The 17,983-nt window shown below is 48.8% G+C and overlaps 1 protein-coding gene across 4 annotated transcripts in view; it reads left to right on the top strand.

Moving 5' to 3' along the window:
* Axin2 (axin 2) overlaps positions 1-17,983 on the top strand; it is a 29,588-nt gene that overhangs the window by 4,089 nt on the left and 7,516 nt on the right. For all 4 annotated transcript variants that reach the window (XM_074045291.1, XM_074045292.1, XM_074045290.1 and 1 more), the window contains exons 3-6: positions 7,223-7,363; positions 14,771-14,873; positions 17,040-17,180; positions 17,298-17,797. In XM_074045291.1, the coding sequence (XP_073901392.1) occupies positions 7,223-7,363; positions 14,771-14,873; positions 17,040-17,180; positions 17,298-17,797 (885 nt within the window). The remainder of the gene's footprint in view (positions 1-7,222; positions 7,364-14,770; positions 14,874-17,039; positions 17,181-17,297; positions 17,798-17,983) is intronic.

The following is a 17,983-nucleotide window of genomic DNA, read 5'->3' as shown; positions in this document are numbered from 1 at the left end:
ACCAGTCCCATTAAGCACCGGTTTAGGAAGGGGTCATTTCACCACTAATCAGCAAAGTGGAATTAATGTGGCTGGGGAGGCAGCTGGGTTGTGGTGGAGGCACAGGAAATAATGCATCCATGGGGGGGTGGTAAGTGGGATCTTTTGAACTTTTATGTTAAGATAAGAGCCAGCAATTGGCCTAACAGCTGAGTTTGTGGTTCCCTTTGTCAAATTAGATAGTTACCCAACAAGAAACGCTTCTGACTTGGGGGGAAGACCTTGTGACTTTCCTGAATGAAGGAGCCTTAGCCTTAGAGTCTGCTGAGCTATTAATCTAGCTTTTAAGTGCCTGGAAGCCCGAGGGTCAGACCTCAGTTGATTATTTTGTTGCTTAGTACTGATGAAGAAGAGAGAGCTCTTGGCTCAGGAAAGGCTGGGTCCTGGAGTACTTTCTCTTTTTTTGAGGCTTCAAAGACAAACAGCCTTTTACAGAATGGCCAAGTCTTAAGCTTCGTGGCCTTTTCAGGCAACTTCAGACCTCCTGTTAAGAGTTTTTCTGTTTCTTTGCCCCTCCCTACTTCCAAATATCTGAAAAGAGAATGCGCTGCTTAATTCTAGGTGGTTGCTTGGGACATGCGGGGGGGAGGGGGCATGCTGGCCTTGCTATCTTCGAGGCTAATCTTTCCATCTCTGGATTTCTCTGTGTGAGGGACTCTGAATGGATCTGGAGATCTCACCCGCTTTGCAGGGCGTGGCCTCCAGTGTCTGGCAGCAGGAGGATAGGCCCTGGATAGCTGATCCGTAGACTCAGGTTGGAATAGCTAGGTCTGAGCAGGCTACTTTTTATTTAGGGGTGACCAAGAGCTCCATTGGTAGTAGGAAGAAGGTGGTGTTCTCCAGCCACCAGGGGGCACTATTACAACCTTGGGAACCAGTTTCCCAATGCTCAGACATCTGGTCTACACCTAAATGGAACTGGCTTGGCTTTTGCAAGGAAGTGTAGGATCACATGAGGGAGTTGTTTCAGTGCCTTTAAGCTTATGAAGTCAGGCTGTTTTGTAGAAAGCTTCTGGGGCTAGCCTCTGCTGCGGGGCAGTCTGGGCACCTGCCCCTGTTCTGCTGCACTGTGAGGATATTTGGGTAAACCTCAGTGCTGGCTGGCCTCCTTGCCTTTCAGCTTGGCAGCCAAGCTGAGACTCCTTAAGGCCTGTGGTAAGGCTGCTTTTCCAGAGGCCTTCTGACAGTGGGGCTTCTGTGTCTCCAGTGTTAGCTCCAGAGTGTCACCTTTGTAAATAGCACCGTGTGTGGTTTTGGATGCTGAAAGTAAGAAAGTTCTCCCTGGGCAGAACTCAACTGTGACTCCTCTCCTTGTGGGTGGGCAGTGGAGCCCCGGCCTTGGCTTGTCTCCTTCCCATCCCAAAGTCTTTATCTGGGATTTTACCAGCATTAAACTTGTGAAGCATTTGAGATACTGGAGCCAGCGGCAGAAGATCCTGTTTTCCAGGGCCACCTTCGCTGGAAACAGTGGACTTCATTGATGGGTGGATGACAGCTTTTCATTGACCTCTTGGGTTTCTGTACTAGATCTTGGGTGTCCATAGCCCATATGTAGGGGCATTAACTGGGTATCTTCAAAGAGAATTTAAGACATACCCAAATGATAGAATTTCATTTTAACTTGCAAGGCATTCGGCCGTACAGTGTATCTGAAAGGTATCCGAGTTACTGAAAGGCCTGGGTTCCACCCTGGTTCACCTTACTACCTGGGTTGAAGTCTTTCTTGAACACTAGGTACCCTTTGGAAAATGGGTGGCTATCATACCATCCCTTCTGTTTTTCTTGCAGGGTTGTCCTTAGGATCAAAATAATGAACACGAGAGCCTTTTGTAAAGGGAAATGTTTTGAAAAGATGTAAAGTGTCATAATTAGTATAATTAATGGTAATAATGGAGTGTGTGAAAAGGGCAACCAGGTTAGCATGTCACTTTTAAAGAACCATTCTTGGGGGTTAGCTCATGTTTTATTGTAAAGTTTTTGGAGTACCCACTTTCCCAGGTCTCAGCAATCTCTGCTCTTGAACTTACTCAGGTCTGCCTTTCTGGCCAGTTCCCATCTAACTCTTAAGTCCACCCCTTCTGTCCCTCTCCACTCACTCCTTGTGTAGAGTACCTGGCAGACAGGATGCATGTAGTGTAATAAGTTACGTTAGAAAAAAAATGAATGAAACAGGAAACAGCTTGCTGAGGGTCTGTCTTCCTTAGCTGTTGACAGTCACCTTGGCAGCTGGATGCCAACGGCCCTGGCTGGCTTCCTCTTCCCAGCCCTGTGTTTACCTTGGGCACTCAAAGAAGCCTCATTTTTAACGACTTGTTTGTGTCCTTACTGATTTGGTGTCAGGTTTAATATAAATAGTTGGGACAGAAGAGCAGGAATTATCCTTGGAGGGAAGGGCTCTGGTTGGCGAGTGGCTGAGTGGGATGCCTGGGCTTTTGATGGTCTCTATAAATAACCAAAGGGCAAAAATGACCTGTTGGTGGGAGCACGTGTAAAAACCCCAGCACACAAACACATCCACAGTGTTGAGGTGTGTTCTCAGGGGGGCCTGTGGGCCCAGGCATTCAGCCCAGCACTTATTTTGGGAAGGAGAATACAGTGTTGGGTGCACAGAGAGCTCCCTGTGTCCTTCCTTTCAGCCCTGGCCCTGGACAGGGCTCATCTGTCTCCCATTGGGTCCTTTGCTCTGGCCTCCCTTAAAATCCCATGGGCCCAGCAGATGGCCCTCTTCTGGCTCCAAGGGCTTCCTGTTCTCTGAAAGAACTCGCTGATGAGGCCCGTTTTTGTGTGAAGCCATTGGATTCAAGCTTGGCTTCAATTATCAAAGAAAATGATGCCAGAGGAAAGATATGCTGGAAGCAGTAGTCGGCAATTAGAGGACGAGGCTCCGATGGAGGCAGCTGGCTAAGTTACACTTGGCAAACTTGCCTGGTTCCAAAAGGCACTGACCCCTTGCTGTACACCCCTTGATCTTGCCTTTGAAAATGCTTGTGGAAGAGGGTGTTGCCTTTTGGCCAGTGACCTTGTGAGGAAATTGTCAGAAGCTCTTAGAAAGCCCTGAGCCCAGGGTTAGAAGGAAGTCCTTTTTATATTGTACTTCTATGGGATAGGCCTCAGAAGGAGGTCTTCTGGTGGGTTCCCTTTGGATCAATATAGGGAGGTCTTTGCTTCTGGGATCTGGGGAGGGGCAGTGATGGCTGCAGACACCTCCTTCACAGTAGCCTCTGCTACCTGCCGCTGATAGCTCTCTAAGTGGCAGAGTTGACCTGTGGATGCAGATGCAGAGTGTGGGCCACAGGCCTGTGCCCTGCAGGAATGCAAAATTCTTGCAGCAACTGGGAGCAGCACAGTCCTGAAGAAATCTTCAAAGCATCTGGGTACAATTACTGCAGCATGCTCCAGTTTCTTTCCATTTTTATCCCCCTTAAGTAATCACAAGAAAACAGCTCTAATCTGCTTTCTTAAAATTATGTGGCGCTTTGGAGAAACTTCTGGGTGCTTAAAAATTGAGTTTCTATCTCTCCACAGCCCTTCCTCCTTCCTTTGCTTGTCCTGTTATGATTGTAGGAAAATCCAAGTACTTTATTGCAGTCAACGGAGTTAAGAGAAGTATATTCCATTTTTAATTACTGGTCACACAGTAGCCCACTATTTTGGAAGTACAGGGAGACGAGTTTATTTTTGGATCCAGTGTGAAAGAAGGAGTGTGAGGCTGGGCACACATGGGGTCTGAATTAGGAGTCTTTTTTTGCTGGGGAGGAAGGAATTTCTATTGAGTCATTTTCTCCCTGAAGAGGCTGAGTATAAGTCTTACATCTGAGACATTGTTGATGTGTTAATACCACCAAGATAGCAAGGCTGAGGGGATGGAAAGAGTGTTTGAATGCTATTTAAGGCTGCTTTGGCTCTTTTTGATCTTGCACTATGCTTCTTTTAAGACTTTTCAGCAACCCATTTGATGGATCTAGGTCTTTGAAGAAAGTTCAACCAGGTTTTGAGCTTCTGCCATGTGCCACCTATTACTTTTGGTATTGGGAGATGTATACATGTGTGTAATCAGGGCTGAGCCCCCATACAGCCTGGGGCTCAGGACAGGCATTCAGCAGGATAAATCATGATAAATACTGCAGAATTTTGGCAGCATATTCGAGAAAATGGAGCTCTCCACTTTTTTTGGTGGTGGGGACTTTGGAGTATGACTGTGATTCCCCCAATTACAGTGCCCTTCCTGGCGCTTCAGAGGGTGTGAAAACAGAGCGGTGGCCATGTTTGAAATGCTTACTAACTTCAGGTGGGTGTTGCGCACCCAGCAAGGCTTGGCAGCCAAGCCACCACCAGCAGTTGGCTTCTGACTTGTGGTCCTTGCCCAGAGTGTATGGAATCAAGTCATCACTGACTTCTGACCATAGTTGGGGACCATGGAAATGTCCACCTGCTTTGAGACAATAGCTCCATCCAAGCCCTAGAGCTGGGTACTTAGGTTTTTTGTTTTGTTTTTTCTTTTTGTGATACTAGGGTTTGAACTCAGGGCCTACACCTTGAGCCACTCCACCAGCTGTTTTTTTGTGATGGGCCTTTTCTAGATAGGGTCTGGAGAACTATTCATTGAGACTGGCTTTGAACCATAATCTTCCTGATCTCTGCCTCCTGAGTAGCTAGGATAACAGGTGTGAGTCATTGGCACCCGGCTAGGGCTGTTTTAAGTTGAGTAAAGACTTGGGTAGTTCCTTGGCCTGTGCCCATCTCCTGCCACTCCATGATCTCCCTTGACCACTTAGAAGTCCTGTCTTTCTGACTTGAGGCCGGTTTACTTGTTCTGCCTCCAGTAGTGCTGGTGAGCAGTCATTCCTTTTGGGTACCCCATTGACTAGAAGGCTTTTTTCCAGATCATCCCTCAGCCTTCTTTCCTTCCCTCCATCCTGGTGTCTGAGAACCCCACATTGAGGATACAGAGCTGCATTTAGTAAGCATGGAAGATTTTACCATTCTCATTGAATTTTCACAAAAACTCCTAGGACATGGCAAGATAGGAGGATAGGGCCAGTGTCCTAAGGACAGCTCAGAGTCACTTGGGCAAAAGTATACAGCGGTTTCAAGTGCAACACTTCTGGTTTGCACCTTCTGGAAAACTCTGTGTTGATATAACATTCTAAGGCCTGGCTTTCTGCTTTAGCCTAATGCAGTAGAATAGAATGAAGATCGCAGCTATGTTCAGATGCAATGGCCAAGTCTCCAGTCAGGTGGTCTTGACAAGGCATTTGGCACACTTGGGACTTGGAATCAGTGGGTTTGATTTGTATTAACAATCTCTAAGTATTGGGGGGGGTGGAAATTGAGTTAGATATTTCTAAGGTTGGCTCTGGGACTCCAGCTAGAACACAGGCTCCTTACACATGGGGTTGTCCCTTCCACTTTCACTGTCTTCTCTTGAGCTCTTCACAGCAAATGGGGTCAAGCAGTGTCCCACTGGAATTCCTGCTTGCACTCACCCCTTCCTCCAGTCCAACCTGGTAACACCCTTAGGCCCCATGGGCTACTGTGAACTCATTCTCCATCTCCCACTCCTGCTGTTCCCCAGCCTTCCATGCCCTCCTTGTCCCATTGACAGACTCTGGCCTTGCACTACAGCCCTACTTCCTTCTCTCCTGCTCCAGTCTTAATAGTCTACCTAGTCTTATCTCAGTTAGTTAGACCCCCACTCTTCCTAGGCTGGGGAGAGCTTTTCACTGCTTTTCCTGCCTGCCTAGTCCTGGGTTTACTAGCCTCAAATACCTGTTCAGCCATTGTGATGCACCTTGTCCCCATCTGTCCCAGAGAGCTGTCCCCACCTATCCCTGATAGAAGCCTTGTGTGTTAGGAGGCAGGAAGAGAGGTTGCATGAGAGCCAGGTGAATTAGTGCTATGATTATGGTTCCACTACCATTCTACTACCAGGGCAAGCTTCTGTATACCTGGGTCTTCCAAGGGTCTCATCTGTAAAATGGGCACAGCACAACACTCCTTCTAGGAGCCCACCCTAGGGTCCTAAGTACCTCCCTTATGACACTCCTATCCCACATATGGCGACATGCCTCTAACAGGCCCCGATGCCAGGAGACTGGAGCCTGGGGCCGTAAATACCCAGAGCCCAGCATAGTGCTGTATACACTGAGGGAGCAGGAGATCATCGAGCATGTCCAGGCAGCTGACCATGATGTTTCGTAGGTTCCTGTCAGAGTAAGTTTTCCTGTTCTAAGCCTTTCCATTCTCTTCTAGGTGATGGCTGGGCTGCTGGCTTAGCTGTGGTGGGCCCAGTGGAATAGGCCAGGGGCTTTGTAACTTCAGGCTGAACAACCCCAAAAGGGTTTCTTTCCTGCAGCCTGCCAACCTGTCTCCCCTCCCCCTACTAAAGTCCCTGGCTGGTGACACAGAGGAATGCAGCCCAGCAGGAGACAAGCACACTGGTTGTTCTGGGAGGAGATCAAGAGAGCAAAATGGGGACCCAGAGGCCACTGAGACAAAAGGGATGGAGACCCCTGGAGGAGGGGCCTGGGCCTTCCTTTGACACAGCTGTGCTGCTCATTTCAGGCCTGGGGCCCTGGGCCAGCCTGGGGGGAAGGGAGGCTGTGCTGGGAGAAGGGGCATGGCAGAGGCCCAGTGCATGGCTGGGATGGGAGCCCAAACATTGTCTTGAGCTTGTCTTTTCCATCTGTCCGGCTCACTGGGAACCTCGGTCAAAGTAGGAATGGCACACCAGGCCTCCATTTGTTTGCTTCTCTGAACTAGGCTAACAGACCCAATGTGTTCGCTAGGATGTGTAGGATGTTTTGGGGCCCCAAAATTGGATTCTTTTGGATATGGATGCTGGGAGGAGAAAGACCCGTGGCTCCACTGACATCCCTCTCTTATCCATAGTCTTCTCTCCTAGAGCAGAGTCTATTCCTTCCTCTCTGTAAGCATGAATTTAGACCTCAGTAGGATTTCCTGGACTGCCTGTGAAATACTTTGCCCTTGCAGTTCCCTCTTCCTTCTCCCCAGGGCTAGTTAGTGGCTAGCAGGTCCCTGCTTTCTGCCCAGGCTTGCAGCTTAACCTAGGCAACAAGTTGGCCTGGGATCAGGATCATGGGCTCAGTTGGCCTGGGGTCACCTATGACCTGGGTTTCTGGGGAGGATCAGTGACCACATTTTTATTGTACTTTTTCCATAGATCATTCAAGAGGAGCGATCCTGTGAACCCATATCATGTAGGTTCTGGCTACGTCTTTGCGCCAGCCACTAGCGCCAATGACAGTGAGATATCCAGCGACGCACTGACTGATGATTCCATGTCCATGACGGACAGTAGTGTGTAAGTATCTGTGTGTATGTGGCTGGGGGTATGACTCACCAGGGTATGTGGTCTCTTAGCCTCACCTGGATTTGCAGGTCCTGTGTGTGTGAGTGTGGACATTAGTTTGGTAGAAGGAGAATATGACAGTGGCCATGGTCAAGTGCTGGTCAAGGAGAGTGGGATGGTAGCCTGGGTGGGGTTAATTGAGGACCTTGGAGGGAGAGCTAGAGGGGTGCCTTAACAGAAGAAAACTATGTACTGTAGAAGGGTAAGTTTAGGGTCTATATATTCCTGGAGTTTAAAAAGACATCTTCTAGTTGTCATTATGGGAATAATTGCTTGGCTAGTCTTGAAACCCAGGTGTCATGTCTGCAGAACCAACAAGGGGGACACAGGGTGGTATTAGATAGGTTTGTGAATTCACTGTTTTGTGTGCATTGTGCTCACATGGAAATGTTTCAGTGGGCATTGTTCAGTGGATGTTGGAGTGCCGACTTTGTGTCAGATGCTGGAGACCTTAAGTAGGGGCTCTCCAAAGTAGTGCCTGATCTTGGATCTTTTGCAGGTGGATGACTTTGATTTTTGAAAGGAATCCAAGTCATTGAAGGGGTCTGATGAGGTCACCAGACCATCAGGCGAGGCCATGCTTGAGTTGTAGGTCATTTGAAATTAAGTTGTGGTGATCTTGATAGAGAGCAACTCTGCATGAGCCTCATAGGAGTATGTGCGGGGGTGTGGACATGAATAGCTGTCCTTTGGGGTTTTGATTCAGGGGGCCCAGGGTAGAGTTTGGGTGAAATTCCCCAAAGGTTTCTCATCCAGCACCCAGTTTAGAATCACTGTTCCAGAAGCGGCCTTTGAAGACTTTTCAACAAATGCTTCGGAGTCAGGATTGTGCTTGCTAAGGGAAAATATTGAAAGGCAAACCCATTGAGTGGTGTAAGTTCTGACACACTTACTTAGACTTTGTCCCTTTGAGCTTCCTAAAATTGGACCGTCCATTCTTCCCGTTTGTTTGCAACTATCTGGTTTCTATTGGCCACTGCCCTGTTGCTGGACCTGTGGCATGGGACCAGTTGGAAGGACAGTTGATGAAGTTAGTTTGGGATTCTATTGATTTTCCTGGTGGCTTTTATTGTGTTACTTCAAATTCCCTTGTTAGCAAAAGGCAAGAGATCCTTAAGGCAAAAAAAGTTCCATTTTAATGAAACAAAAGCATTTTGGCATTAATGGAAGTAGAGCAAGGGTACATGTCTTTTATGGAGGAATGAAAGGTCTTAGAGAAGTGGGTTTTCCATATTAACTGAGCTCTTTAGAGATCCATACTGGAAAATTTGGACATATTGTGATATATTCTTAAAATATATTTTGCTCTGTCTTTAGTGAATGGTATTAGGCCAGGCATAGTTTTTCCTTTTTTAAAGTGAGTTTATTTCTTGATCATTCAAAAAATTAATGTCAAGATCTGTTCTCATACTGTGTTGTTGTATTATCTCAGGCTATGAGCTTGTGCAGGGCTTTCTGCTTCTGTATCTATCACCCTCTCCTTTACATAGTTTTTCTTTTTTCTCTTTGTCATTCTACCTGCTGTCATTTTTGCTGCGGTCTCTGTTCCTGCTTCTAGCAAGCATCATTTCAACATCTTGTTAAAGTCGTGGCTTGTGTGGGAGTCTTAGTACGATGTATAAAGTAAGAGTAAGTTGAAGTTGAATGAAAGCATTGAGAGACTCTCCCAAGTTCAATGTCGTTTGCTTAAGACTGTGAGGCTTCTGTTTAGATTTCTTAGAGACTGTTTTTGGCTTTCATCCTGGTCCTTGGCTGTATTTCAGTCCCCATCACTGAGGTGTTATTCTGGGGTTCATGATGAGATAACTTGGGTGTGGTCCCAAACTTGCTTCTGTTTGATCTTCACAGGACCAATCAGAAAGGTAGGCAGTTGCTGGTGACTCTGACAGGCCTGAAATGAAAGCCTCGTGTGTCCGTGCCATTCACTGCAAAGGCACAGCTCAGATTCAGGCCACATGTGGGCCGCTGTCCTTGGCATGTCCTCTTCCAGCACAAACGTGTTCACCAGAAGGCCTGTTGATGGGATCAGTTGCTCATGAGACCTGTGAGCCACTTTGGGTGTCTTTTCTTTTTATTTATTAGTGACCAGAATGCGTTCCTTTTTTACCCTTTCAGGGAGGAGTAGATGCATTGTCCCTGTGTGTTCCTACTACTTTTACCCTCTTACCTCTTCCCAGAAAACATTTTAAGTTTCCTTTACAAGTGACTTTAAAGCTCTCACTCCCTTCCCCCTTTAGCTAAAGCACTTTGTGGACTTCACGTGTGAGGAGGCCACTTTCAGGCTCAGACACGATCCTGGGATGGTTAGTAAGGCCAGTAAGGGGCACTTAGATACAGAGACGGAAAAGGGCAAGTCCCTCCCATAGCAACTTTCTGGCGCACAGCAGATACCACCGCATCCCTGGTGATGGAACTTCTGGTTGTTGTACCATGGCGTAGCTGCCATGGATCGATAAAGAGTAGACCAGGAAGCCAAGAGAAAGTAGCTGGGAGGCTCAGAAACCTGGGGGCTGTGGTGTCAGCTCTGATCTTCCTGGCAGCATTGGATGACTTAGAGCCCTTGCAACAAAGTGGGCAGGCTGTCAGCTTCACTGTCACAGCTGTACTTACCTGGGTGTATTTAGACCAACTGGAGGTGCAGTTGGTCTCAGTGGCAGATTACCTGCTCTTGGGAGATGTTTGTCTCATGCTGCTTGTGGTGGGGGACAAGGGTCTCCAGAACCAAGAGGCCCCTGGATGATGGCTTGCTCACACTTAGAGGCTCCTGTGGATCTCCAGTGGCCATCCACTGCCAGACATGGGGCTCCTTGGGGGCCTCCCCACTCTCTGCGGAACAGAACAGACTTGGCAGGTACTGAAAGCTTGGGGCGATATGAGGCTCTTTCTGGCCACTGGCCCTGGGTCTGGGTGTGTGTGATCTGCTCTGTGTTGGGCAGTCACCTGGGATTCCCAGGGCTGGGATTAGACCCCTCTTCAGAGCTCTGCCAATTGTGGGCCTCGTGCAGATGAGCGCGCCAAGAGAGAAATAAAGTGTGTGGGGGATGGAAAGCTGGGCTGAATCGCTTTCAGCCCATTGTTCATCGGGAAGCTTAGAGGGGATGAGAGGGTAGCAGGGCCCCTTTGAAATTTCCGTGAACAAGTGAATAGGAGCGCCCCATAAAGCATGAAAAGCGCCCTGGCTGTTTCTCCTCGTCACAGTCACAATGGCCAGCATGGGCTGTGGGCTGCGAGGGGCTGGGGAGTGGGACTGGCTGCCCTGCTGTGAGGTGGGAGGGGACAAGGCTGGCGAGGGAGGAGAGGGGGTCACGGGCAGTCTTCAATAGACTCCAGAAGGTTGGAGTTCATTAGACACAAGTCCAGGGAAGCCATCGTCTCATTTGCGACAGAACCAATTAAGTCCCGGGGGCCTTTGCAAGAGGCCTGGGTAGAAGGTGGGGCAGGGCTGGCCTGTTACTTGGGTTTTGCAGGGAGCCTCCCGCCAGGGCCTTGCTGTGCAGAGCAGGCTGGGGCTTTAAAGAACCTTTGCCTTCTCCCAGAGCCGGCTGCTGGCTTCTGTTTTCCCTGCTAAGTAAAGAGCCTGTTAAAGATGACTGGGGATTTGCGTCTCCATTATAGGCCTCAGAGAAGGCTGTTTTATGAGTCCGTTACTCTGAAACCTGCATTCTTGAAATGGCTTTTTAGGCTTTTTTTTTTTTTTTTTTAAGTTAGCTGCCAGACTTGCAGCAAGATTCTAAACCCCATTCCTTGGAGTGTTGGGGGCAGGAGGAGTGTGGGGCCATTCCAGGGCATCAGGCTGAAGGATGGAACACAAGGCCACTGCCCAAGTTCAGGAAAGTCTAGTTGAAGGGATGAGGCCTTGTGTTTGCAGGGAGCTGCTCCTGTGTTCAGGACTGGCTACATTTGTACCTTACTTTTGCTCTGAGTGTCTCCAAATCAGTGCAAGGTGATTTCTTGCCGTTCCATGCAGGAAGTGGCACGAGTTACTTCTTTTTATTTTCTTATATGTTATTGATAGAGGTTTGCTCTGGACATCAGGGAATGCATCCAAGTGAACTTCAAATATTACCTTATCTTACAAACCAGGCTTTTGATGCTGGCTGTGATCTGAGATTGCTTCAGAGTGGCTGCCAAATGCAGATGTGCATGGGTGACATGCGCAGGAGCCTGTACTTTCAGAGCTGCCTGAAAGCGACATTCGGGTTAGGTGGGGCACAGCGGAGTCAAAAGGCTAAGCTAATTGGCTCAGCTAAAATGGCAGCTAAGTGGAGTCCACACTTCAAAATCAGTGCTCCCCAGAAACAGCTGGGTCTGGCAGAGGGCTCGTTAGCTAAAATGTTTATAATTAAAGGAGACTGTAGAGGGACCAGAACTGGCGCTCCTCAGCCTACGGTTTTGAGCAGCCAGGAAACTGATCATAGACTTCTAGAGCCGGGATAAAAGAAAGAAGAGAGGCCCCTTTTGGAATAAGGGGCTATTTTGGAAGAAGATTCTTGGCTGGAGGGAATTAAAGCCACATTTCCTGGAAGGCTCTGTAAGCCTCTTTGAGCCTCTCCAAGCTAAAATCTCCTGTTTTTACTCTGGTCACAAGTTGCTTTCCTGCAGATGGGTCCTACACCTGCCCTGGGGGTCATGGGGGTTGGAAATCTTTTGTTTCTCCTGCCTTCGATCTGAATGGCACCTGCTTCCCCACCCCCTCCACCCTGACTCCTGTTCTCTTTTCTTTTTTTCTACCTTATATGGAGAGAGCAGACAAGCTATAAAAGCCATCCAAGAGGAAAGAAAGGAGAACAGAGTGGAAATTGAAGGGCAGTATCCTGAAAGGGATGGATTAGGGAGTGGGGAGAGCGGCTCCTGGAACTCTTGTGCCAGGGCTGCTTGACTCTTGTGCCACCCCCAACTCCATCCTCAGGAAGAGAACTGAACACAGACCTCCATTCTTCTGTCCCTGGGAGAGGGGCTGGTCAAGAGATGGGTGTGGGCGTTTGTCCAGCCCTGGGGCAGCAGAAGTTGATTAGGTTGGCATGAGACCCATTCTGTGGGATTCCCCACTAGGCATTCCCATAGCCAGTGAGTACCAAGTGGTGGAGGATGATTTCCAGAACAGTCTCCAAATTTCCCATTTGTCCTTCCAGAATGTCAGGTGGCTCCCTGGTGCGTAGCACATGCCACCCTGTGTTTAGACCATCAGGAAGCTCAGCCCAGCAGTTGGGGCTGATGGAAATGAGGACCTTGAGGGTAGGTTGCTGAGTTCAGGACACATATTCTGGAGTCCGGCAGTGCCTTGGATTGGAATCCTGGATCTAATTACTACTGCCTGTGACTCTAGGCATGGTGTTTCTGTAAAATGTGATTCATGGGAGAGTGAAGTTGATGACATGTCGGAGATAAGCCAGCAGGCATCTGACCTGCAGTAGAAACTCAGTTTGTGTGGGAGCTGTGGCTTCAGATTGGAATCAGTTGCCTTGCATGGGGTTTGGTTGCTGGGCAAGCCAGGTGTGCTCAGGAGAGCCCAGTTTTCTCCTCTGCCCAGAAAACTTTCCCAAGATGACAACACTGAGTCTTGATAAAATCAGCTTTAGGTCACTTAGAACCACCTTCAAAGGCCCAGTCAAGTGCAGGCCTCAGTGAGGCTGACTGGGAGACTTTATTTCTTACTGATCATCCAGCTTTGCCCTTCCTATGGTATTGGTTCTACTCCCTTCTCAACTCTGGGAAGGGGCTCACACTGAAGGTTCTTGTTGTGGACACTGATCTCTCTTCTCCCCACTCCTCTTACCCTTCAAGGTGATTATTCTTCCTGCACCCTGTAGTCAAGGTTCGACTTACATAGATTGGTTTGTTGCTCTAGTGGAATCTTCATTGTCCCCCTCAGTAACCTTGTTTTGTGGCCTAGATCAGCAAACTTCTAGAAATTTCAGCTAGTTAGGTTTCTGGGGCATCCTAGATAAGGAGTCCCAGGTCAACCAGTTACTCCTGGCTGTTCCCTTGTTGATTGTTACCCACTGCTGATGAGCCAGAGGTGGTCTTCCTGTCGTCCTATGATGAACAGAATACCTATATTAATATTTATAGGCTCAAAGTATGATTCATTATGGAAATCTGTGAGCCCTGAGGCTTTGTAAGTAGTGACTTCTGGAAGTGACATCACTGGGAGAGCCACACCTTGACCATTCTATTCCTTTCATGAATGAAGTTCTTTAAAAAAAAAAAAAAAAGTGTGTGTGTGTGTATATATATATATATATATATATATATATATATATATATACATACATGTAGTAATTCCAGGTTGTGGTGTTAGTGACTGCTAGCAGGAGTGAGGCTTTCTTTTTTTAAAACTCTTCTACTTGTTAATATTTTGCTTTTGCTTTGTCTTTTGAAATAGAATGATGAAGGACATGTGGGCTATACTTCCTTTCCATCTTTTTCCGAAGGTCATCTCTCAAGGACTTCATTGACATACCCCCATGCCAATTTAAGATTACGACTCCCCTCTCCAGTAACTCCTCCTTCATTCCTGCTGTGTATTTAATCAGAGTACTTTTCCACCTCTTGGCATTTTTTGCTGCTTCATTTTTGCTCATTGCCTGTGCCATCCTCCCTAGGAACGGTTGAATTTCTCATCCCTTTTGTCCTCTCTTGCCCAGAGTCTAGAATAAGGCCTGACATGTAACAGGCACTCAGACATTTTCATGAATTGCACAAAATGACACACAGGACAGGCTTTTCTCTTCCGCTTGCCTTGGTCCTCTGATTTTAGAGAATTCATTGATTGGAGGTGGTGGGATTTGGAGCCTAGCGAAATCTTCATATGACTGAGAGGTTAGGTATTGGAGATGAACTTTGCTGATGTTTGGGCTAGCCTGTGGGTTTGGTTCCTACCCTGTCCACACAGCCTTTTGCCTGGTACTGTTTTCCTGACTTGTAGTAGTACATTGCAGTGATAACAGACTGCTGGGAGGACTGAAGGGGTCAAAGACTCTTTTGCTTGGATACTTGAAAATGGGACAGTTGACTCTGCATTGGACTCTGGAGTGCAGTCCAGTTCTCAGACAATAGCCAGAGAGATGAGCTTACATGCTCTTTCCAAATTGATGCTCCTTTCTCCAGGAGGGAACCAAGTTTCTTTCCAGAGGTGACTCTGATGGATGGTCAGGATTGGAAGTCGATTTGGCAGTTTGATCTTGGATGGATCCTTCCCCACGGGGACAGTAACTGCCTCTTGGAGATGTATAGCTCATTCCCATTGAAGCGTGTGGTCCTGGTCACTGGCATAATCTCAGGATGGCATGTTTGAGCCAGTCACATGCTGAAAGCATGCTTGTGAGCCTGCGGGTTTTGTCTTTTTCTCTCTCTTAGAGATGGGATCCCTCCTTACCGTGTGGGGAGTAAGAAACAGCTCCAGAGAGAAATGCATCGCAGTGTGAAGGCCAATGGCCAAGTGTCTCTACCTCATTTCCCGGTGAGTATAGATTGGATAGGGGAATCATCTGTTTTCTGAAGGGTTGCGTGCTGAAGAAAAGAGATGGGAGGTGGGATGGGGAGGTAGGGGTCCCCTAGGGGAAGGGGAGAGAAAGGAAGAACTGAATGAGAACATTATGTTGTCCTTTGAAATGTGATGTGGAGCAGAGTGATGTAGTTATAAGGCTCGAAGTGAGATATTTTTTGAATCTTTACATTTTCTGAATTGAAGAGTGAAAGACACCCAACTAAATCCTTTCCAGAAACCAAGCAATGCTAGGAGAGGCTCCCATGATGGGCTCACTGCACTCCCACTAGAATGGAAGCTCCTGAAGGGGAGGGAGTTTTGTCTGTTAGCTTTTGTATCCAGACTAAAACCAGTTCCTGGCACACAATAGATGCTCATTAAACTCTTGAGCGAATATATGAAGTTAGAGGACTCTCTTCCCCCTTTGGAGAGAAAGTCACATTCCAGGGACTTTCTGCATGGCTCAGTCATTTCAGTTTTCCATTGATCTGTTTTTTTGGCCATTTCTAGTAACTTCTGAAAGCCCTGAAGGGTAGCTGCTCACTCTTTTTCAAACCCCAGAACTTGGCTTAGCACATGCCTAACAAATGCTGAATGAATAGTGTTTGGAAGCAAGGATCCCATGAGAATCTTAGGATGGAGCTGGTGGGTGAAGGGCTTCTCTGGGACCTTCCCTTTTATTTATAATGTCCCTGAAAGCAGCCAGCATGTGGGCCACCCTGTCACCACTCCCATTTGAGGGCTATGCTTCTTACAACTGTTTGAGATGTGGGGTGCCAGGCCATGCCTCCTCAGGGAGTAGGGAGCACCCAGCTTTTAGCAGGTCCCTGTTGAGGAGTCCTTCCTGTCAGGTCCTGAGGGTCCAATCTCTGCCTGCTAATCCCACGTAGCATTAGTGCAGATTGTAGCTCTTCTCTGAAAGACAATGGCAGACTCAAGCTTGTCTTAAAATCTGCATATTGCTTTTTGGGGGAATCTCTTGAGCCCTCCTCCCCTCATATAACATGGTGGGGATGATTATGTGTGTTAATAGAGAGGTGGTACTGTCTGGGTATGCAAATGGACTTTCTCTATTGGCAGTGCTGGGGGAGTGGAGCAGGGGGAGGGTGCACCAAGCAAGCCTGTGGGCAAATGCCATCTACACAGTGGCCCTTCTCTTCCTCTCTCACGTTCCTGTAGCTAAGTGGTTGCTGTGGCGAGGCCGGCTCTTTGGTGGGGGGAGATGCTGGCCATCACGAGTTGGCTTTCTGCTACTCTCCCTCCCTGCAAAGAAAAGGGCAAAACAAGAGGGAGATGTGGAAGAAGGAGGGGAACAAGTAGGGGGGTGGGGTAGGGGAAGCGAGATGACAGAAGCAGTACAGAAAGCTGGGCTGTGGGGGTTCTGTTTGCTGCTTTTGGCAGGCGTTCTTGGTGCCTTTTTATATTCTGCACTTGATTTGGAGATGTTCCCTTTTCCCTTGATAGATCGGCTTCAGGCAGCCACGCTCAGCAGTGTTCTGCTACTGGCCTGCAGCAGCTTTCCTCATTTTCTGTACAAAGAGAGAGGGAGGAGGGGAGGAGAAAACGAGGGAGATGGAGGACAGTGTTGAGACAACACCACCTCAAAGGTGCGCAGTGTGCGGCCAGGAAATAAATTACCACTTCTTCTCTGATCCTGGGCCGGTTGACTCTTTTTTTCCTCTCCCTCCCCCCTGCCTCCTTTCCAATCTTATTTTTTAAAAATTTTCAACTCCCTTTCTGTTTAGACTCTACTTTTTATTCCTTGAGTTGGTTTCTTTCCCCTCCCTACCTCAGAGAGCTGGCTTTTTTTTTTTGATGTTTGACAACAGTCTTTGAAGATTTTCTACTTCAGAGTAGCTACTGATGGGCTGGTTGTACTACAGAGAGAACAAGCAGGGCCTCTCGGAGTGCGACCAACTGCTCCTGCCCAAGGCAAACGCTGGTGGGGACCATGGCTCTCCATGAGGCCGTGGCGCTGGCACATAAAAATCCTGAGCAGTCTAGGCCGCCTTGCCATCCGCTACAAACATGGGGACGAGACACGCGTTGCTGGGCCCTGGGAGCTCTGGCCAAGCTGCGACCGCCAGTGCCCGCCCAACCTGCTGACTGTGCCTCATCCCTTTCCTCCTGTGTCCCTAGAGAACCCACCGCCTGCCCAAGGAGATGACCCCCGTGGAGCCTGCCGCCTTTGCGGCCGAGCTCATCTCAAGGCTGGAGAAGCTGAAGCTGGAGCTGGAGAGTCGCCACAGCCTGGAGGAGCGACTGCAGCAGATCCGCGAGGTAGTGCTGCCCCATCCCTGCTGCCACCCTGCGTGCATGCATGCATGTGCACAAATCCTGGGCATCGGGTCCTCTCCGCTTCCTGGGTCACTTTCCCTCTGCTGCTTCCACTTCCAGGATGAAGAGAAAGAAGGGTCAGAGCAGGCTTTGAGCTCACGAGAAGGGATGCCGACCCAGCAACCCCTGTCCCTCCTGCCCTCTGGCAGCTATGAGGAGGACCCACAGACCATCTTGGACGACCACTTGTCTAGAGTCCTCAAGACCCCTGGCTGCCAGTCGCCTGGTGTGGGCCACTACAGCCCACGCTCCCGCTCTCCCGACCACCACTACCACCACCATCAGCAGTACCACTCCCTTCTCCCACCCGGAGGCAAGCTGCCTCCCGCCGCTGCCTGCCCGTTCCTTGGGGGCAAGGGCTTCGTGACCAAGCAGATGACGAAGCACGTCCACCACCACTACATCCACCACCATGCCGGTCCCAAGACCAAGGAGGAGATCGAGGCTGAAGCCACGCAGAGGGTACGCTGCTTCTGCCCTGGGGTCACTGAGTATTACAGCTACTCAAAATGCAAGAGCCATCCCAAGGTTCCAGAAGGCACGGCAGGGGATCAGTTCAGGTGAGTGTTGGGGAAATGTGGTGTACGGGGTGGAGCGTTTCTCCCAGTGCAAGCTCTGGGCAGGTGTGAGACGGGTGGAAGTCATGGGCATTTAGCTTCCAGGAGGGGGTGCAGAGACTGCTGCATGCAGGGTGAGGAGTAGCAGGTGCATGGGTCTTTTGGCATGACCCCCTCTCAGGTTGTCCC

Source organism: Castor canadensis, chromosome 11 (genome assembly GCF_047511655.1).
Source record: "Castor canadensis chromosome 11, mCasCan1.hap1v2, whole genome shotgun sequence".
Classification (NCBI taxonomy): Eukaryota; Metazoa; Chordata; class Mammalia; order Rodentia; family Castoridae; genus Castor; species Castor canadensis.
The sequence above is the reverse complement of the archived record's forward strand: the minus strand, read 5'-3'. Positions and strand labels throughout refer to the sequence as shown.